We start from the raw sequence: 14,428 nt of genomic DNA, 5'->3' as shown, positions 1-14,428 counted from the left end.
CCAACATTTGGCGGGTTCAACCGAGCATTAAAAAAAAAAAGTAAGACAATAGTACACATGGAAAAAGAAATTTATATTCAACACAACAGATCTCCTTTTATGTACAATTGAAAGACTTATAAGTGGTTTTCTTTTACGTCAACCTCTCAATCGTAAAACTTCATAAAAAACACTAACCTACATCTGTTTGTGTTTTGTAGGAGAAATATCCAAAGATAATCTACTTTCGGGATATTTGTAAAAATTTCAAGGTTTACGAAAGCTACGTAATTATGAAGGAAAACCTCCTGGAACATAACACAATACAAGCTCTTCATGGTCCTCCTCAAGATAAAGACGATGATTAAGAAAGCTGCACCAGGATGATAGGTTTTGTAAACCCTCCCGAGACACCACTCGGATGTTAAGGTCATCTAGTGGTTCAAAGGCTTGCTGAACCGGCTAGGTGCAGCTACGATGCCCGAAAGTGAGTTAAGTTTAGAATTCAGAATGTGTAATCAACCGATATACTATCTTGTGTGGTATTTTGAAATTAATAAAACCATTTAAAGATATTAGTGGAATTTAATGAGATTGATAATCCTCGTTTAAACTTTCATATCTCGATCATAATACCAGTTATCAATGTCTAGTTTGCGCAAAACAACACGGGCCACATTACCAATTCAAGTTTTGGTGAACATCATGTGTCCTATAAATGTTCTAAAAAAAGGTCAAGAAACGACATGGATGTCCGTTTTAAAATTGATCAAAACTTTTAACGGTTAGTCGTTCCACTAGAATGTTATGGTCCGTTTAGATCGAGCAAAACGGACAACTGTTGCCCGTTTTTCACTTTTTCAAAATGGACAACCATTGTCCGTCCTCGATACAACTGTTGCCCGTTTTTCACTTTTTCAAAATGGACAACCATTGTCCGTCCGCGATTTCTTCCTGCAGAGATTCCCAAGTAACGGTGAGGAAGAAATCGATGCTTTAGGCGACGGTTTTTTCCCATGAGAAGAGGTTGAGAGCTTCCATAAGACCCAGTTTAAAGGAATTCTTTCTCTGGAATTCAATTCCAGGAAAAGAATTACCCTATAATTGAATTCCTTCGACTTGAAAACCTTAAATAGAAGGCGCTGTTAGAAAATTTGTTTCTCAATTTAAATTCCCCTCTTTAATGTGTAGATACTATATACTGGTTGAGTCTAATTTACGAGACCAGGCTGAAGAATTACAGTAAGCGACAGAAGTTCTATCAGTTTTGGTAAGGTTAACTTCACATTAGGTAGATAAAATTATTCTGCTTCATTAATTAAATTGTTGGTAAAAAGAGGTAGGTTCAAATTACTATCAAGGCCTTCTCTGCAGCAGATAGAATTGAAAACTTCTTTTTATAGTTCAACAGAACATCCTGAAACAAGACTCTCTTGATATACACTTACACTTTAATTTATACAACAAACTCATCCGTGTAGCATGGCATTTCTATACCAGCGGATGGGATGGATACTTTGTGTTACCGTAGACAGTTGAAATGAACTCAAAGAGCTTTCAATCTACCATCCAACCTAAAAAGTTTCGCGTCTCTAAGTAGTGGCACGGGTTGCACTTGGTGTATAAGCTAGTTTTCAGGGAGACAGAATCAAGCCTGACTATTCGGCAACCTACTAAGAACAGAATGCTCTGGCTTGTGATCACATTCGAAGTCAAGATGCACAAATGCTCGCTCAACTTCTGGCAGTTCCTCGATCTTTATTTGCAAGGACTCACCAATAGCATGGGCTTCTTTCAATGGTAAATCTTCAGGGAGTTCAATGTCGACCTATTTTTAGCAAAACGAAAGAAAATGATATTAAGAACAGACTTTTCATACAAAAACTATAACTATGAAAAATCTTGTGTTATGAGTTCAATTTTATCCCCAGAGCGACAAACATTATTAATTATTAGGGCAAATTTTTCTTAGTCTTGTAAGACCTTAAATCCCAAAAAAGCTGTTGGTTAGTTCAGACTATTGTTAAATCAGTGCAAACAAATTTGACTCATCATTGCACAACATCATTTGAAAACCAAACTTTACTGACCTCAACAAAATAAAGCACTCCAAAGGTGTAGGCACGGACTGTATCAACGCGCTTGATTAGAGGATGGTGCCTTATCACAAGGTATGTCAATTTCTGCAAGACCTCTGGGGGTGCTGATTGTCCTACCAAGTGACACTACACAAAACAAAAGCATCACATATTTTTAACAACCAAAAAATATCATTTGCTTACTGTATTTTCTGTTTTTCGCTTCCAAGTCATATGCTTTTTGTACACTCGAGAGTTCACCTTTTAATAAATATAAATAATTCCGTTCCGTTATATATAATAAATTCATCTTGGACCTAATGCCAAGAGAAAATAACAAACTCTTTAAAAAAAAAGAAGAGAAAATAACAAGCACCAGTTCATATATCATATATTGTGAATAAGATTACTCTCAAGGTGTGCATGTTGTCTCAGTAGTGGTCGGAAATAAGCAGCAAAAGTGATAAGTTCAAAACTATTAAAAGTTGTGCCATAGGTAAGATAGAATCTGAATATTTGCAAAAGCAGGGAATTTACAATAAATTTGTGATTGATGTATACTGTAGGTAACACAGCTAGACTTCCATTGTCAAGGTTTAGATCTAAATATACTGCAAACTGTGTTACACCGATACGCCTAAAAAAAATATTCAGCCGTATCGGTACGTATTTAAACGGATACGCGTACTAATACTACGGATACTTCAAGATACAACTCAGTTAGAAAACTTTGACTAAATATTAGATGTCAATACCTTAATATCAGAAAATTTAGATATTTTACTAGATTCTACGAGAAGTTTTAACTATAGTGATAAAATATTAGTTCCAAATCAGTCCACTGATCTCGCTCTAGACTTTCTTCCTTCTTATCCAGACTTTTTCTCTCCAGTGAGGTTAATCATACATGTATATATTTTGTTAAGTTTCTATCTTATATATAATATATTTATGTTAAACTACTGATATGCTGTATCGCCGTATTTTAGTTTTTGAAGTTGGTGTATCATAGTAGTGTATTGGTATCTTGTATCCGACACCATATCCGTATCGTTGCAACACAGGCTGCAAGATGCTGAAAGTTTCATACTTCTTGCCTTTAAAGTCGAAGGCTCGGTGCAATATACAAACATAACATTGCTTCCTACAGGATCAAGACATTTTCTCATTTTCACCATGCAACAGGCAGCCTAAATGAACACAGAGGTACATAATGCAATCTCTGTAAAGGCCACATAATTATATGCAGCTTTAGTTATAAATGATTGCAGGAAGATAATTTCATAAGGATTTTCCCATTATCCTGAAAGTTGTGCTACAAATTATTTTGGTTAACCGGAGTTTGTGCTTTTGTGATATGGTACAGTGAACATAATAGTGAAAGAAATATGTACTACAACAATTCCATTTTAATTTGGTTCCGTCATTGTTTATTTAGTGGCGTCCTTTTGTGTTTTGAAATTTGAAAACAAAATTTCAATTGCATCCCAGACTTGAAACATATTCTTCCCTGGAAGGAAGTGACTGCACAAGGCTAGTACTCCTAGAAGTATAGAACTAAAACATAATTTAGTGGCGTCATTATGAGCAGAATCATAAATTTCAGATACACAACTGGCTCTGCCCATTCACAAGGACTCTATTTTATTAGCAAACATCACACGCCACCAATTGTGGTCACCATCATAGGTGATGCTCAAATGGTTTGTCAGCTTAAACCAAAATTGATTGGTACGGTGTTGGCTCATAATAGAAAAGTTGGAATTTGTAGAAAGTACCCACCAACAAAAAGTTCAGCTTTGTTCACTTTTTTTTTCCTACTAATAATAAAATTTAAACTAAAGAGAATTAAGAAAGGCAGAGGATGGCATGTAAATTCTACCTGCATTTTCCAATACTGTGCCCGACCAATTGGTGATCGTATAAACGGCTAGGGCAATGGCCCCGACAGGGTCAATCCACCAATAAAATCTATCACCGAGAACAGCAGCAACTAAACCTATCACGTTAGTAACCACATCGAAGTAGTGATCCTGGATAACAAATTCCAGAAAAGAAGTTGATAACACTCTGGTGGAAAATAATACAACCAAATTTGCATTAAATAACACATAACAAATAATGGTTCTTAATTTGAAATGTGATGTGTGAGAAGAACCTTTGCATATGCACGGACGATTTCGTTTCGAGAACTTCTGCAATAAAACCATAAAGAGAGTTTTACTGCAGTTGCAGACAGCATAATTGAATACAACCACACCAACTGGGATGAGTCCATTTTCTTTGAAGGTTCGTCCTTGATCAATTGCTCTACAGCCTGAATCAATACTTGAAAACCTGCAATTGGCCATGAAGTTTGTTTATACTTGCTACATTTTAGCAAAATCCGCTATATTCTCAAAGGTCACTCTATTTATGAACATTACTCATGAATTAAAAAAGTTGAGAAATTAGAAAATAAATACTTGTCATGATAGCAAAATAAGCTTCGAAGATACTAACATGAAGAGTCAAGCCAGAAATGAATAAGAATGAGAAGGCACAGCTACGTACCGAGAGTAGCCATGACAGCTGCGAAGATTATAATTCCTACTGGTTGCACCCGTAACTTCCCAATAGGATACTTGTATATGTTTATATTTTTCATGGATAAATGCGTGAACCAAAGTATCCCACCAGCCATCAGATCAAGCAAAGAGTCAAGGGTTGAAGCTGCTATAGCTAGAGAAGCACTCCTTATCGTCGCATAAATCTGAGTAATTAAACATAATCAACAAAAAATGTATAATAACTTTTGTAATCTTAAGAAATCAGAAAGATGTTATACCTTGAAAACCAATAGAATAACATTGACATAGTTGGAAATACGCATTGCTCTTTCGTTTTGGCGTTGTTCTTCATTTTCTTGATCCTCATCAATTTCATTGAATCTATCCAGTGAATCAACTTCTTCAAAGGATCTTAAAGTAGCAAATTGTTTTTCATAATATTCTTTTTCTCCTGACAAACACAAAATTGTATCACCAATTGATTATAACAACAAAAAACAAATCACAAGCATGTTGAATTCATCTCAATTTATGCATAAAAAATAAAAAAAACTTAAAACTGAAAAGAATACTAGCGCCTCTTTGAAGAGCATTTAAGTATTGAAGAAATTAGTTACCTGATAAAAAATCTTTACGTTTGGACAAATCAATATAGGAAGGGTTCTCAGGATCAACACCAGACTTAACTTTGTAAGGCAAACTGGTGACAAAATCATTTCTAAACTTGTTTACAGAGTTACGTCGACATCGAACCTTACCATCATATGTTGGTTCTTCTTCTTCTTCTTCCACCATTAATGGTGTTATATAATCGGAACCTCCACCACCCTCCATAAAACTTTATCTCTACTTATGGAAATCAAATATAGGATGAGCACCACTAAATTACATGGAAAATGGGTTGGCTATGAGCAAGACAAAACATTTTAGTCTGTTAAACCTTAAATTGATCAGCATGTATTTGAGTCTTTGACTGATGATAAATTTTTTCACTTTCTAGTAGTGAGTTTGGCTAAACTCTCGGCCAAGCTTTTTTGTTTCTCGTCGTCCGTCCTTCCTCTGCGGATAAGTTTCTCACTTTCTAAGAGTGTCAGTCTCTTGTTTAAATGAAGTTTTTGTTTGTTTTAGATTCAGTTGTCTCTGTGTCTTAACTGCCCATAGACCATCGTTGGAATTGAAATCTCCAAAAGAAAAAAATTAAGTAACAAAAGATGTACTTCCACTATTTCTGTTTTAGTGGAAAATAAAGTATGTCACTATCACGCATCTAGTTTTGTTGTAATTTCATTAGTATTTTATAAGTATATTTCAGCGTAAACCAAAGTCTTCTTTTCGTGCTCTATAATATAATAATGCACCAAAGAAAATCTTCCTCAAATACACAACAAGTACACGATGTCCCTAAATTAATCGTATACGTAGGTAGCTAGGTAGATTAAGTGGATTTAGCAATAGCTATGCTGGTTTGGTATGTCAACAAACTTTGTACATTTAGCTCTTAATTTCAACCACATACTTTATACGTAGGGAGAGGAGAAGATCATGAGAGTTTCACCAACTTCCCTAAAAATATCAAACTATAGTTATCTTCATATTTGGAATCTGATTCTTTGGATGCTGGCTGGGCATTGGAGTGGAATCTATAACCACTAAATCCGTGTAGGGACAGAGACAAAAGGTCCCTAACAGAATACCAAAAGCGAACAGACTTTTTCCCATTAAGATTTTACAAAATATTGTATCCTAAATGCTATTCAGTGCTCTGATCACATCACTACTTACAGTTCAAATCCATATGTCCCAGTATTATTGGTCAAGATTGTTAAGTTGTGATCCACCTTTTTACCAAAATCTCCAAATCTAGGGTTTGGATGTGGTTGAGTGCTAAGTAGTGCTGCAATAAGTGTGTGGAATAGCAGCTCCGATATTATATAACTATGGGACCACCCTCTAAACATGTCTGTCACCCTCTGTTTACTTCTTTTTCCCGGCTGTAATAATTTGGTGTCTTGTTTTTTTTGCACACCCGTGCCGTGTAACTCCTTACATGTACATCATAAACTAAAATCCCGCAGTACATACTAAAATTGCGAGGTGTCGTTAACTTATTTGCTTTCAGCAGAGTTGGATTAAGCATTCCTGTTTCATTAGGAGTTAATAATTTGTTAATGAAAAAATATTGGTTGTTAAGTAAATCATTAACAGCCACCCACGTTCACTAATATTCTTATATATACAAGCAAGGGAGCAGCTGAATGTTTCAAGTAATATCAAGACTTATATTAATATTCTAAGGGTTCAAAGATTTGACTTTAAAGAGAATCTCTATTTGTGTCTGGTAATCACACAACTCAATTTCAAGCTTCTGACTATTAAAACTCAACAAGTTAATACTACGGACTTCTTAAAACAACTACTTAATATTCAAGTTTATTTTTTCAACGATGAAAAATGCTAGTATGTTTTTTTTTTGTTTTCGTGATGATGATCAAGGAAATGGAATCCCCAAAAAAAGACAATGATGAGGAGCTAAAATTTGTACAGAGAAATTTAGAGTAGAATAGTAGATTATAAACTGATATATAATAATTAATTACCCTGTATGAGTCCTTTAGTGGAAGTCAGATCAATGTTGAGAGGATCTTCAGGATCAACAACCACTCCACATAAAATTTTGTTTGGAAAATTTCCAAAGAAATGATCTCTTAAAATACTCACAATGATCCTTTCATTTGCGGCAGTTGATGATGATACGCCTGCTCCGTTAACCATTAATGGTGTTCTAATATCCATCTCCGACTCAACTCCTCCCCCATCCACCATGGTTGATTATTTCTTGCAGAGAGAGAGACCGTTAGCATCAGACATATACTCATGCAACTATATACTATTATTAAATCATGTGCACACGAAATTCCAAGACATACAACCAACTACATTTTATATAGATTGAAGATATGACAGCGTTTTTATATGTGCAGATTTTGGAACTTAGCTTAGTTCGAAAACATAATGCATGTGTGGTTAGGCAGAGGAGACCCGAAACTACCACGTGTTTACTATTTCAGTATGGACAATTCGTTCATCGGTTCATAAACGAGTTGTCTTGAGATGTTTATACTTATATGTGCATGGCTTCATTGGTGTATACCCAGATTTATATGATCATAGTGTCCTTACCAAGGGGAGATTAAAATTGGGTGAAATTACTTTATTATCCCTATATTAATTAACCAAAAAACTAAACCATAAATTTAAAAATAATCTTCTTCTAATCTATCTTCTCCAATTAGGACTGCACATGGGCGGGTATGGGCGGATATAAGATCAAACTAACCTCGCATCCATAGATTGCGGGTTTTTTTTCTCAAAACCAACCCCGCACCCACAAACAGCGGGCGGGTTTTGTTACACGCCCGCTGCGGGTTCGGCGGGTATGGGTTTAAACCCGCTTAGACCCGCTTTATAATTCAATACTCATTCACACACACACATGTTTTACTTAAGTTCACATATGAAGATTAAGTGTTGAATCTGTTGATTTTTTCGATTGTTGTCGATTTCTGGTGAAGATTCGAAGTTGTTGTTGTTGATTTCTGGTGAAGATTTCTGGTAATTGTCGCTCGTAGGTGAAGAAGAAGAACTGGGGAGGAAGAAGAGGAGAGGCCGAACATAGACAAGAGTGTAGAAAGTGAATGAGGGTTATCAGTTATCCTATCTACTAGTATTAGGGTTTCATAATGGACGGTTAGGATTAGTTTTATCTAATGGTATATAATCTGCGGGTTTTTTGGGCGGGTATGGGCGGGTAGTAGCTTAAACCAACCTCGCACCCACAGACAGCGGGTTTTTTTCATAACCAACCCCGCACCCACAACGGGCGGGTATGGACTAAAAACCCACGGGTTTAACGGGTACGGGCGGGTTTGGGTTTGGTGGGCGGGTCTTGTGCAGCCCTATCACTAATCCCTCTGCTCTTCTCCTTCCTTCATCTTATTCCATCCACCAAAAATTTCAATTTTGATTTTCTACAAAAAATGGTTGATTCTAAACGATCAAGTAGCAATAGAGATTCAACATGTAACATCAAAAGATCCAAATCAGGGAAAAAAGGTAAGGGAAAAGTTGGAATGAGTAAACCCGAGAATGCAATCCCTGGGAATGTTGAGAAGAACCCTCCATCGACGAAAAGAAGACTGTAAGTGATTTCTAAACTCAAATCCATTATTGTTTAGTGTTTTTTTATTGTTATATTAGGTTAGAAATCGAAAAATATGTTTTTCAGGATTTTTAGTCGGCATGGTTTTTTTAAAATAGGATGTCGGCCTTAGGATTTTACTGTTTGTCGGCAATCGTAACATGAAGATCATGCCGACTTTTCATAACAGCCATGACGACTGTGAAGCATTAACCAGGGGCGGCATGGTAATCAATAACCAACCCTTCCGACTTTCCTTTAGTCGGCATATTCTTACAATTGTATCGTTCCGACTTTAGGTCACAGAAACCTGATTTTGCTGAGTTAACAGTCGGCGTCTTTCTTGAATAGGACCCTACCGACTGTTTGTTAGTCGGCGTGGTAGATGATTACTACGATGACGACTAAATATTAGTCGGCAGTGTTCAGATTATCGACCATGTCGATTGTCTTACCAGAACCATGTTTCAATGTGTAGAATTTTCATATCTCTTATTTGTGTATTGTTTAGGTTCCCAGAGGGAAACATAGAAGATATCCCTTATGTTGTTAGCAATGCAGCAGAGCTATTAGAATTTATTGACAAGATTTATCCTACTTTAGAAAATCCTAAAGATGAAACTGAAGAGAATTGCCCTGTAAGAAAGTTACTTCTGATGGGTAAGAAAGATCCTGAAGAATTTCTAAGGTTTATGGAGAGTCCTAGCAATCCCCTCAACTATCAAGAATGCACATCATCAGAGGAGGAAGAAGAGGAGCTTGTTCCAAGAACTTTTTTCAAGGCATCTGACTTTTCTGGAGTGAACCCCTATTACAATGAGATTGGTGACTACATAGGTCCAGATAAGGGAAAAGCAAAAGCCGATGCTGGTGAAAAAGCTAGTGATGTGGAGGAAGATAACAACAATGAGAAGGATCCATGAAATTCTTAAACTTTATTATGCTTCACTTGCTTTAGAAACTTATATTGTGGTTTGAACTATTACATTATGTTTTGAACTGTTAGTTTGTGGTTTTAGACTTGTTAAACTTATGTTAATTTTCAGTGTCAGTTGCTTTAGAACTTAATCTTTTTTATGCAGTTATAGACAATATTAGCGTTTTATTAACTTGTCGACCATCCCAGACTATATGCTATTTTGCTATCAGGGATAGGTAGTTGGCATGGTTTGAAATCTCGACCTTGCCGACTTAAATGTTAGTAGTATAAAAATATTACCTTTTAGGTACAAAGTACAACCCATTGAATGCTCAACGGCTAGAAATTTCAAAATCAAGACATTAAGTGTGTTGTTATTATAAAAGCATTCTCAACTCCATCTTCAACCTTGCATAAAGAATGGAAGTTTCAAGTGCAACACACCCAAATATTTGTAGTCTTTGTACACTAAGTGGTCATTTTGAAAATGATTGTCCCTTTGAAGGAAGCAAATGCACTATTGATGGTTGTAAGGGATTCTTATTTCTCATGAAAGCTACAATAGGAGATGTATATCATCCGTATGCTTCAAAATGCACCTGCTGTGGGTTTTTCTATTGGATAGATGAGCGCCTAGCTCCGTATGAAGATGAAGTTGCTAAAATCAACCTTCTATCATGCACAGATCCATGTTGCGACGGTAAGATGAAGCTAATTACCTCTCTTAAAAAATTGTGTACCGGAAAAAGATAGTATATATGTCCCAAATGTGTTAGGGTTAAGTTTTTATCGTTTGTATTATCTAATTAAGGTTTATATGCTCTAATTAAGTTTTTAAGATTTGTATGCTCTAATTAAGTTTCAAAAGTTTTTAAGTTTTTAACAATCATTGCATTCGATTTTAGTCGGCATTATACAAAATTCAAATCGTGTAGGCTGCTTAACAGTTTATTAACCTTTCCGGTAAAAGTATAGTCGGCATGGTTGTCCTCATAAACCCTGCCGACTACAATGTGTGAAGAACATCCAGGAACAACATTTTTTTTTTTCTGTTTTGGCCGGCATGTTTGTCCTCGTAAACCCTTCCGACCACATAAAGCCGGCAGCCCGACGAAATCAAAACCTTGCCGACCCTGGGACAGTCGGTACTGTTTGAGGGTAACAACCTTGCCGACTATTCCATGCCTTTTTTCCTTTGATATCCTGTATGTACAGTCGGCAATCTGGCGAAATCAAAACCTGTCGACCCTGGGACAGTCGTCAAGGTCATGTGATAAATACAATGCCGACCAAAGGAGTATACACCAAAAAAACCACATCCATTTCATTCATTTGTAGTACTCCAAAGTACATTACACAAAACACGAATGCGATTACAAAAGTACTCCAAAAATATTTCTTATTTCCTAATCATAATCACTCATCACTCAAATCTATTGGAGGGAGTTCATTCAAATATATTGAACCTTCTTTAGTCAAATATATGGTACATTCCTTAGACTCATCTAAAGCATTCCAAAGGTGCATGTTGTCCTCATAAAGTTTCATCCATTCCCTGCTCTTGTTGAATATGAACTTTTCCCAAAAACTAAACCTACAAAGAGGAGGTAATGGACATCCCTTGTTGAGTTGTAGGACAATAAAATGCGATAAAAAAATTTCTATGCTTGAGCTGCTTCACACAAACCGCATGTTTCGGTGCAAATGCTACACTTAGTCCTTTACTAAAAAAATGTACCATGTATGACTACGCATTCTCAACCAATGCTACCATTTGATCGGTGCATTTCCCTCCGGGCCTTTAACACTAGTAAGCAATTCTTTAAAAGTCGCTTCTTTGTCCTCCATGGAACCTTCTAGCATCATTGAGATATAAAACTCCTTATTTTTTTCTAGTCGGGCGGCCATCTTCTTTCTTATGTATTGACATTGGGTGAGATTCTCCTCAACCGCTCCACTTAGGTGTCCCAATTGTTGGGAGGCAACGTGAGACCCATAATTTCCATCCTTTGGGACGTCGTCGGTACCAATAACGAACTCTTGAATAATTTGAGGGATTTGTACGCGATACTCTTCCAATACCGGTTTCACTACCTTCCTCGGACGACCTCTTTTCTTCATAACATCTCCTTGACTTGCTTGAATCTCAAGAGGTGGAGTGTCATTTGGATTCAAGTTTGAAACGGTTGGTGTAATTGTATCCTTCCTTGGCCGACCCCTTTTCTTTCCAACAAATTCCACACTTGCTTGACTCTCAAGAGGTGGAGTGCTATTTGGATTCAAGTTTGAAACCATTGGTGTAGTTGTTTCTTTCCTCGGACGACCTCTTTTCTTTTTATTCGGCTCCTCTTTGTATTGCGCCTCGGTATAATCATGTCCGGATGGTTTGCATTTTGTACTCAAATACTCTTTAATTTGTTGCCTTTCTTCCCCCCCTTGTCTTCGTAGGTGGTCTACCCGTTGGATCTTGTTTCCGCGGTTCTTGAAGTTCATCCATAAAAGGGTAAACAATCGGCATCAACTTGTGCTTCATAGTTTATTTGTCCAACCTATTCAACGTGGGGTACTTATCGAGGATTATTCTCCCAAGTTCCATGTCGCCAAACTCTTCACCGGGTATCTTCTCTTGGAGCCGGTTTGAAAGATGTTTTCTTCCAATAAGGATCAATATCTTCTATCGGAATCGTAATTTTATACCTACCAAGCATATGACGACATGGAAGTCTGATAGTCTTCATTATCCAACATTTACAAGGAGTGCTCGGGTCATCATACTTTTGATACAACTTGATATGTTTCATCATGAAATGTATTTCCCAATGCGAGACATTTCTATGTATACCAACAAGCAACCAATCATCCTCCTTAAACTCCTCCAACTTCCGGAACCTACTTTCTTCGAATTGCTTTCTTATCTTGTTGATATCATTATTAGTGTACTCATGGATAGCAAGTTGCACCGTCACAATCCCATTTTGACTCGTGAAAATTAGACCTTTTAGTATCCCGTGAGCTTTCTATACCATATACACAAACCTCTCTTTGTGTGGCATCAACCATTGTATCTTGCAATATTCCACTACTTTGGGGTAACTAGTGCCCCAATTATCCCCGAACTCCTTCAAGTTTATCTCATATCTTTCCACACTCATCGACCAAACCAACTTATCCCACGCTTTCATGAATAATCCAAACTTCATCTCACCTTCTTTCCATTCTTCTTCTTCTTTCTTCTTATCTTCCTTTCTCTCCTCTTTAGTTAGTTTACTAAGACGTTCATCTTCCTCCTTTTCACGTTTAGTACCTTTCTTTGCCTTTGGCTTTTGGATATGATTCCTACAATTCTTTCTAAGATTGCATTGTATATGCCAAGTGCAAAGCAAATTTTGTGCATTGGGAAAAACTATCCTCACGGTGTTCATTATTGCTTGCTCATTGTCGGTCACTACAACCCCGGGAGTCTCGTCTTCGTGGTAGAGAAGCTTCAAAGTTTCCAATGGCCCAAATATAGATATATATAATCCTTATCACAATCCATAAAACACCATGCCACCGTGAACGATTATTTATCCGAGGTTTGTCCTACAATGTTCAACAAAGGAATGTTGTACCTATTCGTCTTATAAGTACAATCCAAGAACAAGACTTGGTAAAAGAACCGCGCCAATTGAATCATATCGGGATGCGAAAGAAAAATACGATTCACCTTCCCCTCCGATGACTCATGGTGTCTCACCGTGTAGTTGTATTTGTGTGCCAATCATTATGATTCTTCCATTACCTTTCTTCCATCCCATTCAATTCTTTTGATAGTTGCCTGGCCGCATAAATTGTAGACAATGAAGAAAGGTTATGGGGGTCGTTCCTCTTGAACTTACTAAGGAGCTTGCTTGGTTTAATTCCCCAACTTGTTCTTACTTGTTCGAACTCGTGCGGTTTCAACTTGGAAACTTGGCAGTGCCCAATAAGACTTTCTGGATTTTATGGTTATGCCAACCAACATCAACTCTATTCATTCTTCATAAGTTATCCGTGTCTTTGTTCCTCCAAAAAATAATCTTGAATGGGCATCCACACTTCTTTAACTTCGTCTTGTACATCCTAGTCGTCTTCTTATCATACACATAACCCTTTCTCTTGTGACTTGCGTCCGGCGACCCACTACACTCACATACCATTTCAAACCGCGAATCTTTTTGTTGAGTGTTTTTAACTACAACACACATCTTTTCTTTTGCTTTCTTAATAACCCACTTGACTGCGTCGTCTTTTTCCTTCCATTCCAAATCATTAGCATAATGTGCGGAAGTATCAGGACCCCTAACATTGTGAGCTTGAGGCTAATCCGTCATCGGTACCAATACAATCTACAAAACATCACAAGTTAGTTGATATGTACTACAAAAGTCGGCAGGGTCGATATATAAAACAACACCAACTAAAATACAGCCGGCATGGTAGAAAAATAAGACAATGTCGACCAAAGTATAGTCGGCAGGGTCGACGTATCCACTACAATGCCAGCTTAAACATTTTCAAATAACGTCTCATGTGTTGCAAAAAATCTGGTAGTCGGCAGGGTTCAAATTTTCGACATTGCGGACTTAATGATAGACGCATTTATGTGTCTATTTTCATCTCTTTTGTGTATTTTGTTAGTACCCATTTTTGCTTATTGTGGTGTTTTTATGTTTGTTTAGGTGTT

The 14,428-nt window shown here is 36.9% G+C and overlaps 2 protein-coding genes across 3 annotated transcripts; both read right to left on the bottom strand.

Moving 5' to 3' along the window:
• Positions 1-1,271: 1,271 nt before the first annotated feature.
• On the bottom strand, positions 1,272-5,916 carry LOC113287393 (metal tolerance protein 4-like). 2 transcript variants are annotated; one of them, XM_026536136.1, is made up of 7 exons: positions 5,224-5,916; positions 4,885-5,057; positions 4,611-4,809; positions 4,216-4,394; positions 3,935-4,090; positions 2,070-2,198; positions 1,272-1,807 (listed from the first exon to the last, which is right to left on the bottom strand). In XM_026536136.1, exons 1-7 carry the CDS (start codon positions 5,438-5,440, stop codon positions 1,628-1,630), a joined length of 1,233 nt encoding a protein of 410 aa, XP_026391921.1. In that variant the 5' UTR covers positions 5,441-5,916; the 3' UTR covers positions 1,272-1,627. The 2 variants fall into 2 exon arrangements, with proteins under 2 accessions (XP_026391921.1, XP_026391920.1); XM_026536135.1 differs by having other exon boundaries at positions 2,070-2,204; positions 3,940-4,090; positions 5,224-5,879.
• A 626-nt stretch (positions 5,917-6,542) lies between these two features.
• On the bottom strand, positions 6,543-7,530 carry LOC113285606. Its single transcript, XM_026534428.1, has 2 exons — positions 7,204-7,530; positions 6,543-6,745 (listed from the first exon to the last, which is right to left on the bottom strand). The coding sequence occupies exons 1-2, from the start codon at positions 7,427-7,429 to the stop codon at positions 6,570-6,572; spliced, it is 402 nt and encodes a 133-aa protein (XP_026390213.1). The 5' UTR covers positions 7,430-7,530; the 3' UTR covers positions 6,543-6,569.
• Between the last annotated feature and the right edge of the window lie 6,898 nt (positions 7,531-14,428).

This window comes from Papaver somniferum, chromosome 6 (assembly GCF_003573695.1).
Source record: "Papaver somniferum cultivar HN1 chromosome 6, ASM357369v1, whole genome shotgun sequence".
Lineage (NCBI taxonomy): Eukaryota > Viridiplantae > Streptophyta > Magnoliopsida > Ranunculales > Papaveraceae > Papaver > Papaver somniferum.
This window is presented reverse-complemented; position numbering and strand designations above follow the sequence as displayed.